The 24,812-nt window shown below is 42.0% G+C and overlaps 1 protein-coding gene across 3 annotated transcripts in view; it reads right to left on the bottom strand.

Annotated features, from left to right (window-relative positions):
- Positions 1-2,248: 2,248 nt before the first annotated feature.
- The window catches only part of ATG2B (autophagy related 2B), a 79,943-nt gene continuing 57,379 nt past the window's right edge, over positions 2,249-24,812 (bottom strand). For 2 of the 3 annotated variants that reach the window (XM_028099012.2, XM_028099015.2), the window contains exons 31-42: positions 23,687-23,913; positions 21,071-21,179; positions 19,952-20,146; positions 18,520-18,621; positions 13,111-13,189; positions 12,594-12,801; positions 10,066-10,135; positions 9,637-9,719; positions 8,191-8,312; positions 7,781-7,935; positions 6,728-6,877; positions 2,249-3,551 (exon numbers count right to left, since the gene is read on the bottom strand). In XM_028099012.2, the coding sequence (XP_027954813.2) occupies positions 3,321-3,551; positions 6,728-6,877; positions 7,781-7,935; positions 8,191-8,312; positions 9,637-9,719; positions 10,066-10,135; positions 12,594-12,801; positions 13,111-13,189; positions 18,520-18,621; positions 19,952-20,146; positions 21,071-21,179; positions 23,687-23,913 (1,731 nt within the window). In that variant the 3' untranslated portion in view covers positions 2,249-3,320. The remainder of the gene's footprint in view (positions 3,552-6,727; positions 6,878-7,780; positions 7,936-8,190; positions 8,313-9,636; positions 9,720-10,065; positions 10,136-12,593; positions 12,802-13,110; positions 13,190-18,519; positions 18,622-19,951; positions 20,147-21,070; positions 21,180-23,686; positions 23,914-24,812) is intronic. The other variant, XM_028099013.2, reaches the window with a different exon arrangement.

Below are 24,812 nucleotides of genomic sequence, written 5' to 3'. Positions count from 1 at the left end.
AGAGCTGCCTAGATGGTTTTGAAACCGAGCAAGGGCACCAAACCTACAGAACACGGTTTTTACAGGAGAGGATTAAAAACTAGACATTTTTCCTGGAAATATTTTAATACCATTTAAAAGTGACACACAGCAGGAGGCAGGAAACATCAGTTTTTAGTATTTTTGCTATTCTAGGCACACTGGGACTTGGAAAGATTCCCTAAAGTGAGTCTTAGATTATAAAAATATTGATGTGAAATATATGTGCTTAAAGTGGGAATCCAAACTGGACCCAACCTTCACTAAAGTCAAAGTTTACTGCTGTGTCTAGAAGAAAGGCTGTATTATGTCTGTCCTAAAAGGCAGATATTAAAAGGGAATGTTCTACTGGTAAATAATAGCAATCTGGGGACAGACAGGAAGGGAAATGGGATGCACATCAGCCCCATTCAAGAGGAAGTATCGCTGCCTTTATAAAGTGGTCTTCACATGCTTCTGTAACACTGTGGTCTTAAAACTCGCTGACGGATCTTGGTCAGGCTTGCTCACCTGGACTCGCTGGGGAAACACCCATATGGCCTCCGTGCAGCGACACGTGGACACACACCGTCTACTCCATGCAGGATAGCTCATCAAAGTCAACCACACAGGCCCGGTGGCCACTCAGAAATGCAGTACTCAGAGATCCAAGATCTGAGGGAGCCCGTGGCTACCCTGTGTGGTGTGACCTCCATGCTCTCCAGCACCCCCAGCCCAGGGTGTCACAGGTCTGGGGCAGTCTACCAAACCACACACACACACACACACCCCACACACCCCCTGATCATCCATCTCTTTTGGGCTTTGTCGTACAAAACCCCTTAGTCTGGGGCAGTCTACCAAACCACACACACCCACACACACACACACACACACACGGGGCAGTCTACCAAACCACACACACCACACACACCACACACACACCCTGATCATCCAAAAATCTCTGTTGGGCTTTGTCATACAAAACCCCTTCGTTTACAAACAGATGCTGAGGCTTACAGAAATCTAATGCCTTGGCCAAGTCACCTGCCAAGTGAGGGCAGATCTGGCAGCCTAAGGGTCATGCCTAACGCCCTCCTTACTGTGTCGCTGTGACATAAAGGTTGGAGAAGACATTTTTAAGAAATAAAAAATTGAGGATACTTAATAATGCAGAAGTGTTCAAATACAGTCTACATAAACATCTCAAATAAAGAGCATCTTGGTTAAACTGGCAATGAACAGAGCCTTGATACTGGGCCTTTCTGAGGCAGGTTTCTGGTTCCCAAACCCAGATTCTGTGGTCACAGAGAACCATGGAAATGACAACATGAAGATACATGTTACACTAGGATTTACAACCAAATTTGTCAAAAGATGGGTCTATTTGCAAATCAGGAGTGCAAAGAAGATTATTTCTCCCTAGACTATATCTAACTGAACTTAAATAGCGTAACTATGGAAAATGTATTTTAAAATTAGAAATTTTATATTTTTAAGTTGATGAAGGGCTTTGCAGTTTGATTAATCATCACAAATAAGAGACATGGTATGTTCTGTTTTAAGGATGCATGCAGCATCCTGGGGTCAGCGAGCAGGGAGGTCAGAAGGTGCCCCCAAAGCCGGCTAAGCCTTCTCGATGATGCACGGGCGTGGCTACTGTTTACTCAGGATCACATTCTGCATGGAATCCATTTAATTGGGAAAGAGTAACGGATGGTTCTGTGAGTAGTGCCTTTTTTAAGTTTTTTCAGCAATAAAAAGGAAATAAAAATTAAATGCTGTTAACGTAGTTTTCATAAATTTTAAATGTCCAGATGTTTGGCTTACATTGCTTTCTTGTTCAGAAAATCTAGAGAATGGAATCGATTCGACATCATTTTTCAAACCCCAACCTGAAATGTAGTTCTGAAATCCAAATTCATGTGAATGGCATTCTCCCCACTTCAGAAAATTAAAATTCACATCATGCAAATTCACATGAACGGCATTCTCCCCACTTCAGAAAATTAAAATTCACATCACATCAGTGGATGAACACAAAGTCCTGCATTTTTTCTACTAGATTCACCTAAAGTCAAAAAGTGAGTCCTTGTGAACAATTTTCCTCTTACTCCTAGGCAATGATTTACTTGATATTAACCAAAATCAGTTTCGAGAAAGTATTCCCAAGTATCTTGGGATGGATCCAAGTATCCCATCTATGAATATGCTCTAAGAAAAGCAAAATGTTCATGGAAGCATAAAACAATTTTACCTTTAAATAAAAATATTTTATTCATTCCTGACAGGTTATCAAAATGTACACTGTTAACCAAGTAAAAATGGTACTTCGAAATAGCTTACTAGGGCATATTTGGAGGATTTTTGGTTAATTTCAGCAAAGTAAAAATCATTTCCAATCTCCCTTTCCACACATTCCTAACAAGCTTGCACTATATCTGCTGAAAAGTGAACATATAAATCATATGGGCCCCAGTACATTATAGAATGCACATTTTCATTTACACTTTAAATAAATGGAAGTTACTACATCTGAGTTAGCTTCCTTTGCCAGAAACATTCAGTCTTACTCCTCTTTATATTTTGTGAAAATCTGTAAATTACATAATAGATCACATGACTCGTATTAATCTACATACACATACACACACACACACACACACACACACACACAATAAAGTGCAACACAACAGAACATGTCTGCGACATTCACGTTCTCAACGCCCACAGATAAGATTTTCTGAGGGAATGGAAATAATGTTCTCAAGTGCACGGACACTAAATCCAACAGACTAGGTTATTTATTCCTCAGGGATATTTATATTAAAATCCTATTTGCTTTGCTTTCCCTGTAGCTTCTGTCTCTCATTCTCAATGAAAGTTTCGAAGCTGTGATTCTTTTTAAACCTTGAGAAAAATCAACTCCTCAGGGCAACATAAACAGTGCTTTCAAAGTGCACTTTCAAAGTTTCTGAGCACACTGTACTGTAACAGGAGGCTTCCAACGATCTCTCATCCATAGCAAGGAGAATTACAGCCATTTTAATAAAAGCAAGCATTCCACTCACTTGGCAGCAAACGCTTAAGAACTTTTGACACTAACTACCAAACACTTCTCGAGGCAAGTACCAAACTAGCCCTAAAATGTCACAAGTTTTTGGTTGCATGTTGCTTTGATATTAAATTATTTAACTAAGAAATGCTTTTGTTCCTGAGATGAGCACAATAAAATTAAATGAGTACCCTCTAAAGCTGCCAATGGGACACTATGCTCCTTACTTCCACCCTCACTATCTCCATAAAGAATTGCATCTGAAATATCAGTCTTCCCCATGGCGCCATTTCTGTGACTCGTCTTGCCGAACATCTGGTCTAATTTGGTTTCTCATGCCACCTAATACATTTGATGTCGCTTCTGTGGCAACAATCAGAGGTTTCACCACTGCAGGAGGAATCTGGCGCAGGACCTCGCCCACGGCACCAGTGACCCCTCTGCTCTCGTGTTCTCGAGCTGCGGTTTCATAAATTGTCTGAGCCGTGTCTGTAAGTCCCTGAAAGGGGAGAGGAGAGAAGGTCAGAAAAATCTCTAAATTATCCTATTGTATACAACTTTAGCAGAGTACATCAACATTATGCCTGTAACCAGACCAAAAAACCCACTGTGCTTTTTGAGATACCAGGATAATTATATTTATGACAAAATTGTAATTATAGGGAAAATAAGAGGCAATTATTATAATTTAGCATTTTGTTGTGACACGTGTATGTAGAAAATATAGCTAAGCTACCATTTCACGTAGGGAAGCTTAAAGAACTATTTAATGATCTAAGAGTAGCTTTCCTGGCACTATTAATCATCTAGTTAAATCAGACTTAGCAAATAAAGCTTCTGGAATAAATATAATCACAAAAGGAATACGGTGATAGCTCCTTTGAGTCAACTGTAACAAGAAAACCTAATTCTACACAGCTCCAGAAAATTATTTGTTTTAAATTACTATCTAGGTACTAGAAAAGATAATTGTGGAACATTCAATTAAGATAAAAGGACTGGCTTAAATAGAAAAAATTCTGAAAACAAAGCAGGAACATGTTTAATAATTTAAAAGTTTCTGTAGCATTTTTTCATGATTCTTATAACTGTGTAACATTAAAATAATCATGATTGCTACACTTTAAAGCTCAATATATAAATGTGCTGATCAAGCCAAAGTGGTAAAGCTTCACACCACTTTTAAATCTGTTTGTCTAACTCAGAAATCCCGCAGGGGACACAAGGCACTGTTCCGTTGTGACCGGTTCAGTGAAGGGCACAGCACAAGGCACTCTGGGCTCTCCAGGGAAATCAAGGAACCCTGTCCTAAGCCAGAATCCAGCCATCACTCTGACCAGCTAACAAGGGTATCATTTCTACCCGGCACAGCAGGGTAAACATGTAATACTGTAGGGGGAGGAAAAGTACAGAAGAACTAAAAACAAATACAAGTGCAGTTTTTAAAACTATCTACAATAAGTGAAACCATGACAATAAAGAAAACGCTCACGGTTGGTCCACCTGTGCGATCTGCATCCTTCTGTCTCCTCTCAGACACCCTCCCTAGCCCGCAGACAGGAAGAAGGTTCTAGAGGATGACAACCCAGTGAGCGCCACCACCGTGTCACAGAAGTGAATTCGTATCTCGGCTCTCACTTCAGTGTGTTTACCTTGGCCAAGTATTTTTTTTTTCATTCGTTCTTTGTTTTGTTCTGTTTTGTTGCTAGTCAAGTCCTTTCAATGGGGGAGAAAGTCTGTGGCGACTGTCAGACTTCACTGGCTCAAGACACCCGCAGAGACTGGCGCTCCGTGCTCACGAAGCAGGCCCTGGCCCCGGGTCGCTGCCCCCACCACAGCCCCCGGCCTCCCACCCAGGGGAACAACGGAAGCAAGGGTCAGCCAGCACAAGGCAAATACTTGTGGGCCACACAGTTTCTATCGTATATGCTTTTTCTTTTTTTTTTTTTCCTTTTTACAATACTTTCAAGTTGTTAAAATAATTCTGAGCTGGTAGATCCACACAAAAACAAGCCTGAGCCAGACGTGACCTAGAAGTCACAGTGTGCTGAGCCAGGATCTAGAGGAGCCAATCTGTGAACCAGCTGGAATGTGTTCTCTCCATCTTTGATTTACTTAACATCTAAAAGGGAAAAGACACATTTATCACCATGTAAAGAGCCTCTATTTAAAAAGTTTTGAACACGGAAGTCAGATTCCTTGTAATCAAGCACACCCTACCATCTCAATCTGTGCTCACACTGACAAGTCTTAGAGAGAGAACCGCACGGCAGACCCGAATACCCAGGGTCCAATCGAGGCCCCACTACTGACTCGCCCAGCTACACTGGGGAGCCATTCCTGCTGAGCCAGTGTCCTCATGGGCAAGTGAGGAACACCACCTACCTTTAAGGGTTGCTATACACCTGGCACAAAGTAAGCACACAAATATTTTTTCAAATGAATATAGATTAAATCAGACAGGCGTTATGCAAACTGCAAAGTGCTCCATTTCCAAGTGCTATTATATCCTGTGGCCCATGGCCCCTGCCATGCCCTGAACCCCAGGATCATTTTTATAAACCTGATTTCTAACATGTCTACTGATAACTGGCCCAATCGTGACATCTATAGGAACAGATCTGACCAGTAATTATTCTCCCAACTAAGTCTCCTTTTAAGAAAAGCAGGTGGTCTTGCCTTTATTCCACTAATATATTTCCTCAGGGCCCTACCTCACTGGTCTCCCGACCATTCGGGACCACAGAGGCCACTTTGTCAGGGAAAAGACTGTCCTAGGCACTTGTGCCTGTCAGAATAGATGGGGGAAAAGATTAATGAAATCCTAATACATGCATCAAGAGTAAAACCACTTCAAACTTTGTCAAGAAAGATTACAACGGGGAATGCTCCCAACAGTGCCCATTAAGAACCAGATTCACTGGTGCAACTAAATTGCAATTAGGCTTAATAAACGTTGAGATTCAGATAGTTACAAATCACCAACTTCATTCTTAACAGCCTCTTGCACAAATGAACAAAGGGACATTTATATGAACATTGCTGTAGCAGTGGTTTAGGGAAAACAAGGTCTACCAATAGGAAAATGAAGTATGCCACAGTCCTACGATGAAATGCCGTAGAAAGTTTAAATGAGATGTACGTATATCACTGTGGACAGAGCTTGAAAGGCAGACGTTACACAGTGATACCTATGACACCATATATGTTAACTTTTAAAATATAAACAATAGCATGTGTTGCTTATGAATACATACACAGTAAAACCACAAAAACATGTACCAAAAAATGTGTACCATCTTCAGGAGAGTGAAGGCATGGGAACGGGATCAGGGCGAGTGATTCAGCTGAAAAGCTGTACTTTTAAACAAAGCTGAGTACTACAGAGCAGGGCAACTACGTGCTACGTCCGGGTAGTGCGAGCGTGTGCGTGTGTCCATTACCCGGCTGGCTTCTGCACGTGAGGAGAATCAGCCTTTCCTCCAGATCATGACTCTCCTTGTGAGCCCATCACTACCCGGCCCTCTTCTCTGACCTCACGCAGACATTTGCACTTGCTATTGGTAGCAATTCCAAGTCCACTCGCAGGGGTTTCCAACCACAAAATACTCTTCCAACAAAAGCCAGGAAAGTGGGCCAGCCGGTTCCGGCCTGAGCACCCAGGTACGCACTCACCTCTTTCACAACACTGTAGGCCTTGGCCACACCTTCCCGCAGGTCCACTGGCTGGTGGGCTAAGCGGTGATGAGGAAACCTTTTGATCTTCTTGGTCTCACTAGAAAGGGTCCCAGGAGACACCATGTCATAAGCAGTCTCTGCTGCCGCCTGGATCATTTATCAGAAAGTAAGAAATGAATCAGAAGAAAGTCTGCAGAGTTCTGCTCCAACAATGCACTTGCCATGGGGGAGTCGGGAAGAACAGAGGGACTTGCAGGCCCTAATGCAGGTGCGTCTGTGGTATCGGGAGTTCTTCACGACAAAAACTTAGCACTTTTATACCAAGAACATTAAAGTGCACGTTAAGAACTAGTATCTGGATTGAGCTGACTTTCTCAGTCCTCCTCTCTCCCTCTGAGAACACTCTCCACGTTACCAGGTTAATCGAGAATGCCCTGTCTGTGAACAACTGGGTAAGGTCAACTGGAGTTTAACACTTAACAAAATAAGTCTGTTTTGATCTGTAATGCTTCCTTCACGTTTAGCTATGATCTGTTCATATAAATGAGGCAAAATAAACCCACGATTAGGGTGTCTGGGTGGCTCAGTCGTTAAGCATCTGCCTTCAGCTCAGGTCATGATCCCAAGGTCCTGGGATCGAGCCCCACATCGGGCTCCCTGCTCAGGGGGAAGCCTGCTTCTCCCTCTCCCATTCCCCCTGCTTGTGTTCCCTCTCTCGCTGTGTCTCTCTCTGTCAAATAAATAAATAAAAATCTTTAAAAATAAATAAATAAGTAAATAAATAAATAAATAAATCCTTGACTAACTTAACAGTTACATTAACTGAAACACAAATTTGCACTGGATTCCACTGCTTTATTCTACGAATTCTTTAATAAAAACAAACAAAAAAACCCCAAAAAAACCCCACGATGTTAAATCATCGTAAATAAGATATCTATTCTCAATGTTCTGTATATTTCACAGTGTCTTTTTAAAAACATAAACCCCCGACCATTTTGCAGGAACCGTTCCTCTCCATAGGGAGGACGGCAGTCGGTGGAGAGATACCTGTATGGTCTGAACCGTCCTGTTGGTGAGCTCCAGGGCGGCCATGGCTGTTGAGGTGCCAAAGGAGGCGGCACCTCTCTGGAACCCTCTGACGATGCGGCCGTCCTTCCGGTACTGCTCTATCGGTAACCAGACCAAGTCCTTTAGGCCTTGCACTAGAACAACGGTCAACACGGAGCGATCAGCGGGAGTGCTCGAACTCAGATCTCTGCTAGCACCCTAACCCCGGGGTTTTAACCTCAAATGGGAACGCAAAGTGCTCTTACCTGTGTGTATGACCACACACAGAAGTTTTCTAGAAAGTTGGTCCTCTCACACAGACTGTCCCAAAGGCACCCATAACTCCAAAGGGGTTAAGAATCACACATCAGGCAAAATAAATCATCTTTTGATTAAAAAAGAAAACTCACCTAATTGTACTAGTGAATGCATAGGCCCAACACCTCCCAGGATTCCTGGTAGCTGGTTTTTCTTAATGTCAGTAAGCCATTCCGTGATGGCATACGAAAACAATTTGTCAACACCTAGCAAGCTAGAGCAAATGACTATTAGTATACAGAAAAGAGAAAGAAATTCGTAGGTTCAGATAAGTTGGGGGAACTTTTTTTTTTTTTTAGTCTCAGGAGAATTTAGTGATTCATGAGTTGCATAGAACACCCAGTGCTCATTACATCAAGTGTCCTCCTTAATGCTCATCAGTTACCCCAACCCCTGCCGCCCCCCAGCAACCCTCAGTTTGTTCCCTAGAGTTAAGAGTCTCTTATGATTTCCCTTCCTCCCTGTTATTTTTCCTTCCCTTCTCCTATGCTCATCTGTTCATCATGAGTGAAATCATATGGTATTTGTCTTTCTCTGACTGCCTTAATTCGTTTACCATAATAAGCTAGGGTTTTTTAACTTAAGACAAAAGAAAATTTACCAATTACAAGGACAAAATATTATAGATGTTCGATCTGAATGTACATATACACACATATATGTACACATATATATAATCCAGTTTAATGTTAGTAATTTCTACAAGGTTTCAGTAACACGTATAACTGTATTCTTCCACTGCTCCTATTTCTTGAACATCTAGAACTCTAGCATAGGGGACACCTGGGTGGCTCAGTTGGTTAAGCATCAGACTCTTGGGTTTCAGCTCAGGTCATGATCCCAGGGTCGTAAGATCGAGTCCCACATCAGGCTCCATACTCAGCACAGAGTCTGCTTGAGATTCTCTCTCTCGCTCTTCCTCTCCCCACTGTGTGTGCACACACACTCCCTCTCAAATAAATAAAATCTCGGGCGCCTGGGTGGCTCAGTTGGTTAAGCTTCTGCCTTCGGCTCAGGTCGTGATCCCAGGGTCCTGGGATCAAGCCCTGCATCGGGCTCGCTGCTCGGTGGGGAGCCTGCTTCTCCCTTTCCCTCTGCCTGCCGCTCCCCCTGCTTGTGCTTGTTCTCTGTCTCTTTCTCTCTGACAAATAAATAAAATCTTAAATAAATAAATAAAATTTTTAAAGCTCTAGCATAGTATTAACTCAATGTCTATAAACTGCTACATGGTTCTCAGCCACTAAGAACCATTACGTTGTGAACTTCCAGTCTTTTTGCTAAATAAATGAATGTATGACTTTGGGAAATTATTAAAAAATAACTATAGCTGTTTTTGAAAAATACTACTCTGTTCAAACTACTACTCTCTCAGCATAAAAAGTAGCCCCTAATCAGTAAGCCTCCTCTAAAAAAAAGCTCTCTGCACACAATACTGTAGAACAATGATATGTTTGCTAAGAAAAGTCAGTGGATCGATTTGTTGTAAGCTAATCACAGTCACTATACCATAAAGCCTCATATGGTATAAATCGACCTACCCATGCCGGTAGAAAAGCCGCTTCAGCTTCAGTTCTGAGCAGTTTAACTGGGCCAGACCAATCAGAATCCCAGCCAGCGTACCCTTTAAAATTAAAAAAAGCCAGATTAATGTGTAACTGAGAGACCCAACATTTAAAGTGGTTGTTATTTGGGCAAGTCGAAGTAATATTCATTCACTTATGCAGCTAAAACACTTGAAGTATTTACATCAAAAAAATACACACTTACTAATATATATGACCCAAATTACACTAAATTTTACTCACAGGTTAAGTAAATGATGTTTACTTTAAAAACAGAATTAAATTTTAAAATCTTGCATGTCACTTCAAACATAAAAACCATGACAGAAAAAGTTTAAAAATTAACTCCATTAGAAAAACAAAAGAGATAATTTTGTAGAGTGTATTTATACAAAGTTTCCAAACCTGATCCATTGATACGTGTTTGCCATGATAATCAAGTCGAATAGGAACTTCTGATGTGAATCTAAATTCTCTGAAGATAAAGAAAGGAGAGGAGTTATTTATATTCAAAAGTACGAATAGTTGAAATTAGAAATAAATTAATTTAACTGGATAATAAAAACAAAACCATAAAATAATGTATCTGAAGACCTAAATAAAAGGCAATGTCTTTTAGTTCTATCTTAAGATAATATAACAACTAAACTAATGTTAATCATCTTATACATTGTATTTATTTTATTTAAATTTTGTCACAAAAAAAACAAACCTCCCAGTTTACTAAATGTTTACCTTAGAAAAATTTATTCTGGCAGATATTCTTAATTTATACAGAAGAATAATAAAGGTGACCTTCAAGATTAAATCAAGTAATAGAATCATTACCAAGAAGTAAAAAAGAAGAGGTAAGGGATTTATTTCAGCTCCACCATGAAGCAGAAAGTGCCAGAAAAGCCAGCCATGAATCCCAGTTTTACCAGTTATATGTGATGCAATCATGGGCAAGGAACTTAAACTCTGAGCCTAAACGTCTTAGTAAATTTTTAAAATGCCACCCACGTTGGTGAATTTGAGTGAGCATTCTTGAAATTAATGCTTATAAACAGGATATCAACACACAAGCATTGGGAATTCTGTGAGAATGAAAATCTTAATTATACGCTGATGGTATACATCAAACAAAAGGAGCCGGCTTCCCAAAGTTGGACTGTAAATTGGACTTAAAACACAATTTTTCTACAGAATTAATGTCTGTGTTTATATCCTAAGCCATTCCACGAAAGTCCAATTTAACCCACAGCAAAATGGAAATGCCGTATTTAAACGTCAATCACTACAGGAGCCTGGGACCCCAGGTCATCCCTCATCTTCCAAATACACAGCTCCACATGGGTCCCTGGGCATTTTGGTTCTCTTCCTTCTCACTCTGTTTTCTTCATGGCACATAATATGGCAAATCATGTATTTTAATTATTTGTAAGCTCAATTATACAGGGAATTTTTCTCAGCTTTGTTTACTGTGCCTAGAACAAAACCTGGCATACACAGAGTAAGAGCTCAATAAATATCTGTGGAATGGTTGGGGGCTATTAGGCCATCACTTAGAAAATGCGCCAGATTTGGGATTAAGACCTGTGTTCTAGTCTTGACTTGGCCACTAACTGTGTGATTTTGAGCAAGTCAACTTACTTCTCTGGACAATAAAGTTCCTCGTCTGTGAAGTGAGTAAACTGGACTATATCACTGACTACCACCCCTAGGCCTTCTAGGAATTTTTAAGAGTAGAAACAGAAATCCATAGCAATTTTAAATAGTGTAATAAAAAAAACCAAAAACATTTACCTAAGTGAGGCCACACAAGCTGAATAAGAAATGTTAAATTTCTTTGCTTTCAGGCCAGAATTGTTAACAATTCAATTTCTTTCGGACTGGCTAACCAGTGTTTACAAAAACCAAACTAGGAGTTCATGTGTGATTAATATAAAATGAGAATTCACATTATTACTTATGATATGCAATTTTCTGGTAGTAAAAAAAATTTAAAGATCAATGTGGGAAAGTAATAAAAGAGATTCTTCATTCCTGGTGAAACTTTTACAACTGCCAGAGATCATCTATCCCAGGATCTTTCCAATTCTCATATCTTTCTCTATTTTCTCATATTTTTCTCTATTTTCAAGATATATATAAAAATATGAAAGCACTTTAAATAGCTTACTGCCCGCTTTGGGCCATACCCAAAGTCTAACCTAAAGTCAGCTTGAAAAGACAGAATCTGGGGACAATCGATGTCAACAGGAGTACGGACAACAAGGGGAAGTAACTAACGGTCCCTCACAACAACAGGTGGCTTAGATCTTCCTTCTTTCTCCTTCCAATGGAGCCAAGGCTCCATGCCCACCATGAGGGGCCGGGAAAGATGATGAGAAGAATGAATGGGTCTGGAGTCGAGGATAAATTCCAGCGTGCAAGCAGCTAGCTGAGTCATGGGCAGCAGCTACAGCGGATAGCAGGAGCACGCGGGCCTGCTTTTCCTGACAGTGCCGACTGAGCCAGGGAGTGAAGGGTCAGGAAAGACACAGCAGTGATGGGGAAGGGCAGATGGAACACCAGACAGAAAATGCCCACACTGGAAAAAGGAAGCCAAGGTGTGTAAGGGAAAAGAGTAAAGGACATCCTGATTGGGGAGGTACAAATAAGCCGTACCAGTGGCTGGGAAGAGAGACAGAAGGAGGAAAACAAAGCTAAGAGGAAAAGGACATTCCTGCTGCAGAATCCAGAGAAAATAGCCCTGAACCAGGGTTACTACCTGTAATCAAGGGGTGCAGGATACGTGGAGCCCACGTGTAAATAAAGACACTAGTTACTGTTGGGCAGGGCAAAGAAAAGCTGGAGTAACCTCATGATTAGTGGTGGTACACAAACACATTAAAGATCAACCTGCAAAACGCTAAAATAACTTCATGTGTTATCAAAATTAAGTGATTTACCTAAAAAACACGGGCTGATCACTAAATGATGCTTCTCCAGCTGAGAAGTCCTTCTCTTCCTCCCCATTAACCATTTCCACCGAACTGGCACCACCATCTTGGGAAGGCTGCTTTGGCCCAGGAAAAGAAAGAACTAGATTTGGCTCCTTGGAGGTGCTTAAATGCCTTGGCAAACTGCAGGTGACATCAGCTCCAGGAGACTTTTTAACTGAAAAGGTAATGTGTGCATTTGAAAAATTAGGAATGCTTCTTTAGAGCAACCATTTAAAATTAATGTGGATTTAGCTTGTTTTGCTGCATTTAATAAACACAGTAACTGCTACAGAGACCACTGACTTCCACCTTTTAAATTATTACTCTTACATAAACTACATTTGCAAAATATAAAAAAATAAACACAAAGCACATTTATATAAATGAGAATAAAGACTGTAAGTACACTCTCAAAAAGGCCTCATAATCAAAATCAATCCAAGTATTTGATATAGACTTTTTCCAAACTATACATATTTAATACCTTCTGGATCTGGAGTCATTAGAAGCTCTACTTCTGTGGAAAGACTTGTGAAGAAATCCTTCAGGAAGAACAAGGCATCCTAAATGAAAAGAAGTAATTATAATCAGGGCAGGGGCGGGGACATCTATTTCTAAAACTACAGAGTATCTCAAAGTCCCATATTTTACTCATTTTTGAGTTCTTACTGTGTGAGGCACTGTTCCTATTCCCCATCTCTCTCTCACACACACACTTCCTTGTTAATTCTCACAACTCTGAGAAAAATTATAGACGTGAAAATTAAGACACAGAGAAGTTAAAGATTACACGACTATTTCTTTTTTTTTTAAAGATCTATTTATTTATTTATTTGAGAGAGAGAGAGAACGAGAGATAGAGAGCACATGAGAGGGGGGAGGGTCAGAGGGAGAAGCAGACTCCCTGCCGAGCAGGGAGCCCGATGAGGGACTCGATCCCGGGACTCCAGGATCATGACCTGAGCCGAAGGCAGTCGCTTAACCAACTGAGCCACCCAGGCGCCCTACACGACTATTTCTAAATCCAAGTACAGTTTGGTTTCTCAGGAAGGCGGCATCCTTGTTCTTGGATGCCAGTGCTCAGTGCAAACTGTAGGGGGCGCAACACTGCCACGAGGAACAGCAGCCTGCCGGCCTGCGCACACCCACACGCCTTCCAAGTTCTTACTACCTGCTTTCTGCCTGTACAACCATGTTCTATCGCCTTAACACATTTTCTCCATTGGACAGGATATTCAAAAGTAAAATCCATAAAATCACCCAGTGTGGTCTCTTCTGAAATGATATAATAACAAAAATGCGCGGGCCTGTCTTAATGCTGTCCGAGCAAGCCACATTCGCCCGCTATTAGCAGCTTCGTTTTACCCACCTCAGTCACACCGACAGACCCCTTTTGGAAAGTATGAAAATTAAATGCTTGAGCCTGTTCTTTCTTACTCCGCCCTTCCATTTAAAAAAATTCTCAGTTAATATAAAGCACTAATACTGTACCAAAATGCAATGTGGTGTGGCATTACAGGGTCGGGATATTTGGTAGCATACTCTTAAGTCTGGTAATTCCAAAGGGTCTGATCAACCTACGGATCACGTTTATCAGAAGTATAAACGATGAAAGTCAGAAAGATATTCTTCTAGGTAACATGGCATATGGGAGACTGAGGGATGGGACTGAAGAACAAGCAGGCAGTTTCAACAGTACTGAAAATACTCTGGTTCTGCAGCAAGACAGTGGGTTCATGAATTGTTCATTACATTACGCTTTATTTACATTTATATATGTGTACATTTTGCTATTCACATTACTACACAGATCCGTGTGTATATGTACACACACATTGGATAACGTATGTATATCAAATATTAGATGTTTACAAATAGTCCCTAAAAATGTTACTCTTTGACCACTAGATGGTGATATTTTAACGCAATAAATACTCTGACTCTATGCCTTCAAAAAAACAAGAGAAAATTTCCAGGTATAAATATGCTTTAAAAAAAGAGAGAGAGAGAGAGAAGACCACAGAGCCAGTGGCATTTATCCATTTTCACTACAAATCACAAAACAACAGAAGAGGGGATACTAATGGTCAGCATTTCAATATGCTCTCAGAAGTTCTGATTTTGGTATTTATGCTAAACTCTTTACAACTCAATACAACAACCTAATTTTAAAACTAGCAAGACACAGACACTTCACAAAAGGGTATACAGATGCCAGGTAAGCATGTGAAAAGATGCTTAGCATCATTAGCCATCAGGAAATCCAAATTAAAACCACAATGAACACCAAATAAAAATGTTAAAATTAAAAAGTATCAGGTTTGGTCAGGGTGTGAAGCAGCAGCTCTCGTGTTCCTGGGGGTATGTACAAGGGTTTAACTGCCAGGGGAAACTGGCAGCTTCTTATATTGGTCAAATACACATCTGCCTGACGGCCTGGAAATTGGTTATAATATCCAAGACAAATGAAAACAAAAGATCCATAAGAAGACTTGTACACAGACTTCATAACAGCTTTGTTCCTAAGAGCCAAAACCAAGAAAAACAACCCAAATGTAAATTATGTAAATGGATACACAAACTGTGGTACAGCCATACAAGGACATCCGTCCTCAGCAATGAAAAGGAACAGACTGAACAGAAATGAACAGACACGCCTCAGCACAGATGAAGCTCACGGCACAGGAAGCCAAATACACTTCCATTTACATGAAGCTGTGGGAGGGATAAAGCTAACCTATGGTGATAGAAAGGAGACCAGCAGTTACTTTGGTGTGGTGGAGACTGATCACAGAGGGGCACGGGGGACTCTGAAGGGAACAGAAAATGCTATTTCAACTGGTGCACTAGTTACTCAAGTGTATCTGTCAAGCTCAAACTGTACACCTAAAATCCTGGCACTTTATTATATGCAAATTATACCTCCATACAATCCACTTAAAACTTGAAAAAATGTGCTTTATTATTTTACAAACTTAGGCTCTAATTCTTTCTAGCTTTAAGAAGATACTAACAGTATCTTCTATCATAGAAGTGTTAAAATAGTTAATTATAATGTCATACTCAGGCAATCAAGTAATGATGCTAAAAATCCACAAATGTGCAAACTAGCACCGCTACGTATTCACCATCTCGAACCTCAGCCAAGCACATACCTACCTTAACAGAATGGCCTCACATCTCCTCTCACAACCTGAATTAGGCCCTCAATGCCTTTACACAAATCTTAATGCAACTAACTCAACCACATTCCTTAAGACCCACCTTGAGTATCACCTCCTCCAAAAGCCCTTCCTGATTACCCCTCACGTTTCTGAATCCCCCGCCTGGCTTCAGAGCCCCTTCTGCTGGGGCACATCCCACTATGCCTATCTTTACCACTGGGACTCACCACGGGGTGTTAAAGTCGTCTGTTTTATGTCAATCTCCACCCCCATACAGAGATCTTTGAGGATGGAGATGTTCACTTATCTTTGTATCCCCAGCATCCTAGTACAGGACCTGCGATGAGACTGGCATTCAGCAAATCATTTGGGATTAACAAGCACATTTTCCCTGCACAGAGTTCCAGGCAGCGCAACACTGAAATGGACACCAGACTAGGAGAGTCAGGAAATCTGGCCTCTTCAAAGTTCAGATCTCAAACTGCCTAGTTACATGAACTTCATCATCTATTTACCCTTCCCCAGAAGAAAATCGTTCCTTCTGCCTAGTGTCCTGCCTCCACTACATGCATGCTGAGCTTTGGAAGCAATGACCCTGAACTTCAACAGCAATGCAGCTTTTTTGAAAACATGAGAAAACAGTGTGTTGCTTTCATACTTACTATCTATGATGCAGTTAAGAGAAATAAAGTCAGAGACATGCTTGGTAAGAAAAGTATTACTCAAAGCATTATCATTCTTCAACTGATTAGTTTTCTAAAAAAAAAAAAATGGAGAACATGAGTATCAGGTTTTCTCTTCAGAGGATCATTTGCTCTCTCAAACTAAGGCACGTCGATCTTAGAAGGTGCCAGCCAGAAAGGAAGTTTGCACAGTGGACCTGTCAGCACACACCTGAAGCGTGGCTGTGTTCTCCTCCAGTTCGTATCTTGGGGAACGATTTCCCGCTCCTCAGGTCAGCCAAAACGGTGATTTCCCTGTTTTCTCAAAGATCAGTATCCCCCCATTTCAATATCACAATGCTTTATAGTTCTAAGAAATTAAGCTCACTACTAAAGAAAAAAGTCTATTAAAGAAAACTAGGCAGGGCGCCTGGGTGGCTCAGTCGGTTAAGCGTCTGCCTTCAGCTCAGGTCATGATCCCAGGGTCCTGGGATTGAGTCCTGCGTCGGGCTCTCTGCTCAGCAGGGACTCTGCTTCTCCCTTTGCCTCTGCCCCTCCCCCCCCCCACACACACACTCTCTCTCTCTCTCTCTCTCCCTCCCCTGCAAATAAATAAATTAAAAAACTTAAAAAAAAAAAAAAAGGAAAAAGAAAACTGGGCTTGCTACATCTGGCAAAGTCATGCCATAAAGATGTATCTTGCTCAAATTCTTGCTCACACTGATTTCCACAGATCGAATTTCCCATAAATACTTGATCGTACTCCTATTCAATCACAAGGCAATGAATGGATAAATCAAATTAAAATATGGGTATCCAAAGAAATTCTTCTCATAAGGAGGGAACATAAATCTAAAGTACGCACTGGCAAGTCTGTCCCAGCTCAGAAGCTACAAATATTAATGTGAAGCTGTGCTGAACTTCTGTGCTTCCACAATACATTTTTTCTGAGAAATGTCTATATTTCTGCAAGATAATTATTTAATACCTTATTCCTGAAATGTCTGTTACTCATTTAAATAACAAGTCAACATTATTCAATCTGTACCATGTAAGCAAACCAACAGTGCTATCCCACACAGACTCTCCTTCTCACACCAATATAAAGTGTAACAGGACAGTTCTGCTGTTTCAAAAGCAGGCTATTTTAAGAACTCCACTTATTTTCCTCAGTTGTGACATGCTTCAGTTAATAAAAACAACAGGTAACACTTCTGATCTTTTAACATTGTATGCCAGGCACCAAGCTAAATACTTAACATACGCTAGTCCCATTTGATCCTCGTTTTTTTAAAAAACGATTCTACATCTATTTCTCTTACTTTGATTTTATCAGTGAAGAAAGTGAGGCTTGGAGAAATAACTTCCCCAAAGGCACACAACTAGGGAAAGAGAACTGAGGTGCTAACCCCAGCCTGACTCCCGAGCCTGTGCCCCCCTCATGGCTACACCACATGACTGCAAAGCATCATGTGTTCACACACCCTGAATCTAGGTTGCCCAAGAGGCGCCAACTATGTTTACAGCGGAGTCAAAGCAAAACCCAGAACAATTTCATGGAAATGCTTGCTAGAATATGGCCAAGTGGATTTCTTTAGGTCTTTCCACAAATCTGTTGTTTGTGACCTGTTCGGGTGTCCAATTTATTAATTTGTCATCTTGCCCAGGGCAGAAGGAATTCTCTTCCAGGTGCTGTGGTTAAGAGACAAGCCCCCTGATCTTTCAACCACAGATATCAGGGAGTCATTTCCTACCCTCTGAAGACACCTGTGTACCTGCCCGTGTGTCCGTGAGCAGGGAAGAACGGGAAGCAGGGACTGAGTACTAGGTCACGCAAACAATGAAGAGCCTGGAGCACAACATCTAACAATGTTTACTCACCAACAGTTCAGATCCCAAACGCCTGATGAATTTGTCCTATTCTTTAGCAGCAGAATTCTTCTTCAATTATGCAACTTTCATAACAGTTAAGTAACAGTAAACATTTTAATTCACCTAAATTAAATCTCTTCTTCTGAGTCTGGGACAAAGAAGCATAACTCCTCACACGATGCTTGCAGTACAAACCTGGTCAATATTGAGGCGAAGTGGCATTAGGGACACTCGCAAGCAGCATTCCTGCGGTGACCTGCCGGACTCGGGGCGCACGTGTAATACTCTCACTGTCAACTAGGAGAGAAGAAAAACATTTTTTCCCCAAATGATATTACAACCTTGTTTTCACTCAAAAAGAAAAAACAGAAGAAACAAAAGAAAAAAATCCCATTTCTCTTCCTTATAGGAGAACTAAAAGTGGAACTGTTTCCCCTTTTTGTTTAAAGGCCTGAATCACACTTGTCTGGGGCACACACTCCCTGAAGAATCTCAGGAGAGATATGGGTTCTCTTTAGTGGGAAAGACGTAAACGACAGTGTGGTACACGCACTTCAGGATCCGCTGGGCCCCTGGAGGGAATCCGGAGAGCCACACTCCAAAGACAGCTTCTAGGACGTTTTCTTCTAGCAATCCTGAGCAAATCATTCCTATTCCACTAAAACTCACAAAGTGTTAGAAATATGGAACACTGGGGCGCCTGGGTGGCTCAGTTGGTTAAGCGACTGCCTTCGGCTCAGGTCATGATCCAGGAGTCCCTGGATTGAGTCCCGCATCGGGCTCCCTGCTCGGCAGAGAGTCTGCTTCTCCCTTTGACCCTCCCCCCTCTCATGTGCTCTCTCTCTCTCATTCTCTCTGCCTCAAATAAATAATAAAAAAAAAAAATCTTTAAAAAAAAAAACCAAGTATGCCAAAAAAATGAATAAAAAAAAAAATCTGGAACACTTCCAGCAATACTAAATATTTTGTGTAGATCACAATGGACTTCCCATTTTCCTTGGGTATCAATATATTGGCAGTTAAAATTAATGGACCCTAAAAGTGACATGTAAAATAATTTTTAGGGGCACCTGGGAGGCTCAGTCATTAGGCATCTGCCTTTGGCTGGGTCGTGATCCCAGTGTCCTGGGATCGAGCCCCGCACTGGGCTCCCTGCTCGGTGGGAGGCCTGCTTCTCCCTCTCCCACTCCTCCTGCTTGTGTTCCCTCTCCCCCCCTCTCGCTGTCAAATAAAAAAAATAGAAAATAAATAAATCTTAAAAAATAATTTTTAAATAATAAAACTTTAAGGGGCACATGGGTGGCTCAGTCAAGCATCTGCCTTTGGCTCAGGTCATGATCCCAGGCTCCCGGGATCGAGTCCCACATGGGGCTCCCTGCTCAGCAGGGAGTCTGCTTCTCCCTCTGCCCCTCCCCCCCAGCTCATGCTCGCTGTCTGAAATAAAACCTTTAAAAATTAATAAAACTTTAAGCAGCATATTTAAAAGGGATTTAAAAGCAGCATATTACTATTAAAAAAAAAAAAAAACCTTCCATTTTCCCCAATCTCAATCTTCTGCAGTTAGAAACAATAAACACACTTTTCCAAAACAAATACACAACAGAACATATGAGGTCTTAAATCTTACCATGTTGGAATGAGCTTTTCGAGGCATTTCTTTACTGCAATACAGGTACAAAAACTTATTCATTTGTGATGTTGCCAGACGATCTCGAATTTCAAGATCCTGCACGACAAACACCTGCCGGGAGACTGGGTGCTCTAAGAGGCCAGAGTCAGACTCAGGCTTGCAAGGCGGGTAGACCTCGTGCTGAAACTTCACCTTCACAGAGAAGAAAGAACACACAACCATTTTTACCTTTTATTTAAATTAGATTTCTTCTTTAAAATGCAAAATATCACCCATCACTTGCTGTTTCAGAGAACAACAGAACAGTCCTTCATTTGTTCACTTTATTGATCTACGTGTGCCTCACCACACAAGCATGAGCTCAAGCATATCTCTTACTTGATCTTGGCAAAATCCCTATCCTTTTCAAGCAAAACCCTAGGAATACTACACAAAATTATCATCTTGCATACCCATGAAATTGCTCGAAAAAGAATCAGTGGAGGCAATGTTCAAGTTCCAAAGCGGGGGGCAAGGATACAATGAAATGCATGGGATCCTCATCACTACGATACTCCCGTGTTAAGTGCCCTAAGACACCGGGCACAATCCCAGACACGCTCAAAGAACTGAACGCATATGATGTCACTGGCGACCTGGACGTACTGGTCTCTAGACATTCATGGAGGACCTGACACAGGACCTATCCGCCGGCAGCCCTCCCAGGTAGATCCTCCAGGGCAGTGGTTCCCCAAGTGTAGTCGTGGGAAAGGTAGTATCAGAATCACCTGGGAACTCATTAAAAATGCAAATTCATGGGCCCCACCTCATACTGATTCAGAAACTCTGGGGCCCAGCAACTTGTGTTTTAACAAGCCCTCGAGGGGATTCTGATGCTTGCTCAACTCTGAGAGACACTCCTCTAGGGACAGCCTGGGAAAACAAAAACAAAACAAACCCCTCAAACTTCTCGGAACATTTGAGAAAGCAAAGGTAGAAGTTTTACAAGACCCCTGCATTTTTCCAATCCAAAGGGCTGGCCCTTAGGGCTCAAAACCACAAGGCTGGGGAGTACCCAAGGAACCCCCATTAATGCTCCTACATCAGGGGCTTTTTCCTTTCAAAATACTATCTTACCTTGCTTAACTGTATTTCCATTAAAAAGTCATGGTTTCTTCCTTTTCCCCCACATGCCATGTTACGTCCATGCCTCGCGGGGGTGTGAGAAGGTGAACTGTGGGGACTGCTATAAATGGAGAATTAAAAAAACAAAAAAACATAAAAACTTTTGTTAAAGGAAATATTCAAAGAAAGGCAATGAATGACCTCAGGAAAAATAGAAAGACAAAAAGAGAAAATAATATTACAGAACTATCAACACACTGCCACAAACTGCATTTCTCTATATCAAAGCCACATCTTTATGCTTCGGAGACACTGAGAACATGAATTTTATTACTGCCGTTGCGGCAATCAGCTGCCTGCTAAATATTTAGAACTACAGAAAAACCTAACTATGGTGTTGGTGTTCATATAACAGGACACGGAAAAATGAGACCTCCTGAGAAGTTCCTTAGTACTTCAGAAACTCCTTACAGTCAGAGTACAAGTCCTAAAAATCCCAATCGATATAGAAAAGGAAGTTTTTTTTTTTTTAAAGATTTTATTTATTTATGTGACAGAGAGAGAGATAGGGAGAGCAGGAACACAAGCAGGGGGAGTGGGAGAGGGAGAAGCAGGCTTCCCGCGGAGCAGGGAGCCCGATGCGGGCCTCGATCCCAGGACCCTGGGATCATGACCTGAGCTGAAGGCAGACGCTTAACGACTGAGCCACCCAGGCGCCCCTAGAAAAGGAAGTTTTTAAAAATCACTTTTTTTTTTTTTAAGATTTTGTTTATTTGACAGAGAGAGCATGAGCAAGAGAGCAGAAGCAGGGGGAGCAGCAGAGGCAGAGGGAGCAGCAGACTCCCCGCTGAGTAGGGAGCCCGATGCGGGGCTCGATCCCAGGACCCTGGGATCATGACCTGAGCCGAAGGCAGATGCTTAACCCACTGAGCCACCCAGGTGCCCCTAAAAATCACTTTTAAATAGAAAGTCTCTGCACTGTTGTGCCAAAGATTACCCTTCCCTGAAACCTTTTCTGATCCTCCCACCCTAATGAGAATGTTCCCTCCCACTGCCCCTAGGACTAGGTTGGCTAGTCCTCTTCTAGCTCACCAAACAACACACTCATTTAAGTACTTCAGGAGCATCACCCCCTTGCCCAGAACTCTGCTGGAGGCCAGAGATTTAGAGCCATGCCTGGTCCCTGCCCTGAAGCACATGCTTCACTTCATTGCCCTCATCTGCTTACATAATGGTCCTTTTGAATGGAGGGCAGGGTGTGGGTCTTATTTTTTTAAGATTTTATTTATTTATTTGAGAGCCAGAGAGCGCAGGAGAGAGCCCATGAGAGAGGCGAGAGAGAGCCCAGGAGAGAGCGCAGGAGCAGGGAGGAGAAGAGAGCCCAGGGGCAGGGAGGAGGAGAGAGCGCAGGGGCAGGGAGGAAGAGAGAGCACAGGAGCAGGGAGGAGGAGAGAGTGCAGGGGCAGGGAGGAGGAGAGAGCCCAAGAGAGAGCCCAGGAGAGAGCTCAGGGGCAGGGAGGAGGAGAGAGCGCAGGGGCAGGGAGAAGGAGAGAGCCCAGGAGAGAGCTCAGGGGCAGGGAGGAGGAGAGAGCGCAGGGGCAGGGAGAAGGAGAGAGCCCAGGAGAGAGCACAGGGGCAGGGAGGAGGAGAGAGCGCAGGAGAGAGCCCAGGAGAGAGCCCAGGAGAGAGCTCAGGAGAGAGCTCAGGAGAGAGTGCAGGGGCAGGGAGGAGAGAGTGCAGGGGCAAGGAGGAGGAGAGAGTGCAGGGGCAGGGAGGAGGAGAGAGCCCAAGAGAGAGCCCAGGAGAGAGCCCAGGAGAGAGCGCAGGAGAGAGTACAGGGGCAGGGAGGAGGAGAGAGCCCAGGAGAGAGTGCCGGGGCAGGGAGGAGGAGAGAGCCCAGGAGAGCGCTGAGGAGAGAGCCCAGGAGAGCGCTGAGGAGAGAGCCCAGGAGAGCGCCCAGGAGAGCACAGGAGCTGGGAGGAGGAGGGGCAGAGGGAGAGTCAGAAGCAGGCTCCTCGCTGAGCAGGGAGCCCGATGCGGGGGCTGGATCCCAGGACCCCGGGACCATGATCTGAGCTGAAGGCAGACAGTTAACACACTAAGCCACCCAGGAGCCCCTGGATCTTATTCATTTTAGTGAATGTGCCTCTAACGCAGGCTCTGGCACATGGTAGGTACCCAAGATATTTTGCTGAATGGAAATCACTTAAGTCACCATATTTCAGTAAATATATAAACAATACAACTAAGTTTACAAATGAAAAGTTTTAACATTAAAAGAGTAACATTTAAATTACATAGTTTTCAGTACTACTTTATTAATAATTCTTAAAATGACAAATTCTGGGGCGCCTGGGTGGTTCAGTCGGTTAGGCATCTGTCCTCGGCTCAGGTCCTGATCCCGGCATCCTGGGATGGAGCCCCACATCACGCTCCCTGCTCCGCGGGGAGTCCGCTTCTCCCTCTGTCCCTCACCTTGGCTCATGCTCTCTCCCACGTGTGCTGGCTCTCTCTCTCAAATAAGTAAAATCTTTTAAAAAATGACAAATTCTTTTTCTAAGAAAAGAAAATAATGGCTTGTAAAAAACAACAAAAACAAAAAAACAACTTATGTAGAAATCAACTTACATGTAACTTTTAGCTGGAGAAGTAGGAGGGACTGTTCCAAAATCCTTTCCTCCATAAAGATGCCAAACAAGAGAGACTTCTTTAACGACATAGCGAACGACAGGGATGGGAAAGTGCAATGGAGCTTTGCCCGTGTCCGTCTTCTTAGCGGGTTGACTAAAGTAATTCTCCTTTATTACGATTGCATCATCGACCATCACTTTTACAACTGGCTCTTCCTCCTTCTCCTAAAATAAACAGGGAACACACACGGTCTTGTCTCAGTAGAAACCACTGATTATTCTGCATATCTCAAGATTTCTTGACTCTGCATTCTTTCTAATAGCAATATCGATATATGAAATGGGCAAGTACTGATATTAATCATCACACTGGATATTCTGCATTATTCAGCAACAAATGGACTTTCTGTTCTATGTAAATCACTCCACAAAGGAGTCTTTCATAGTCTTCAATCTAGCTTTTACCATTTGATAATAAAAAGGCACAGATTTAGTGGGTGTGGGCTGATATGGGTATGTATCTGGTGTGTATATGTTTGTTTATAGTTATTTAATTCAAAGTCAATACTACATTCCAAATTTAACATACTTCAACATAATGACCAAATTACCATGATCCTAATAATGAAGTTATCCTGAGTTTGACTGCTTTTATTTTTTTTTAATTTCCCAGGATGCAGTAAAACAAATACATTCACCAAGTTACTACTGAGCAGTTTAATATGTATATAAGCTAAATGGTGATTCATGAAGTTCAATTCCAGCACCAATGCTTAACCATTCTAGTGAACTGTGCATTCATTACATCCAGACCATGCTCTTTAAATGGAAGCATGATTCTCACATGGCAATTACACTTATCAACCATCATCAGCCTTCACACAAACCATGTCTTACCTTTCCCAATTCTTGGACTAGCAACTCTAGATAGCACTCCTTTCACCATTTCCTTGCCCTGAAGAGCTAACTATGTACAACATCCGTAGTTTAATAATCTATGTAGAGAATTTCGCCCTGAAACTAATAATACACTATATGTTAACTAACTTGAATTTAAATAAAATCTAAAAAAGTTATTTTTTAAATTTTGCAAACATTGAGCATTCTTCTGAGTTTTAGAGCGA

The sequence above is a fragment of the Eumetopias jubatus genome, unplaced genomic scaffold (assembly GCF_037043125.1).
Source record: "Eumetopias jubatus isolate StellerSeaLion01/CBP00866 unplaced genomic scaffold, mEumJub1_p1.0 scaffold_7, whole genome shotgun sequence".
Lineage (NCBI taxonomy): Eukaryota > Metazoa > Chordata > Mammalia > Carnivora > Otariidae > Eumetopias > Eumetopias jubatus.
This window is presented reverse-complemented; position numbering and strand designations above follow the sequence as displayed.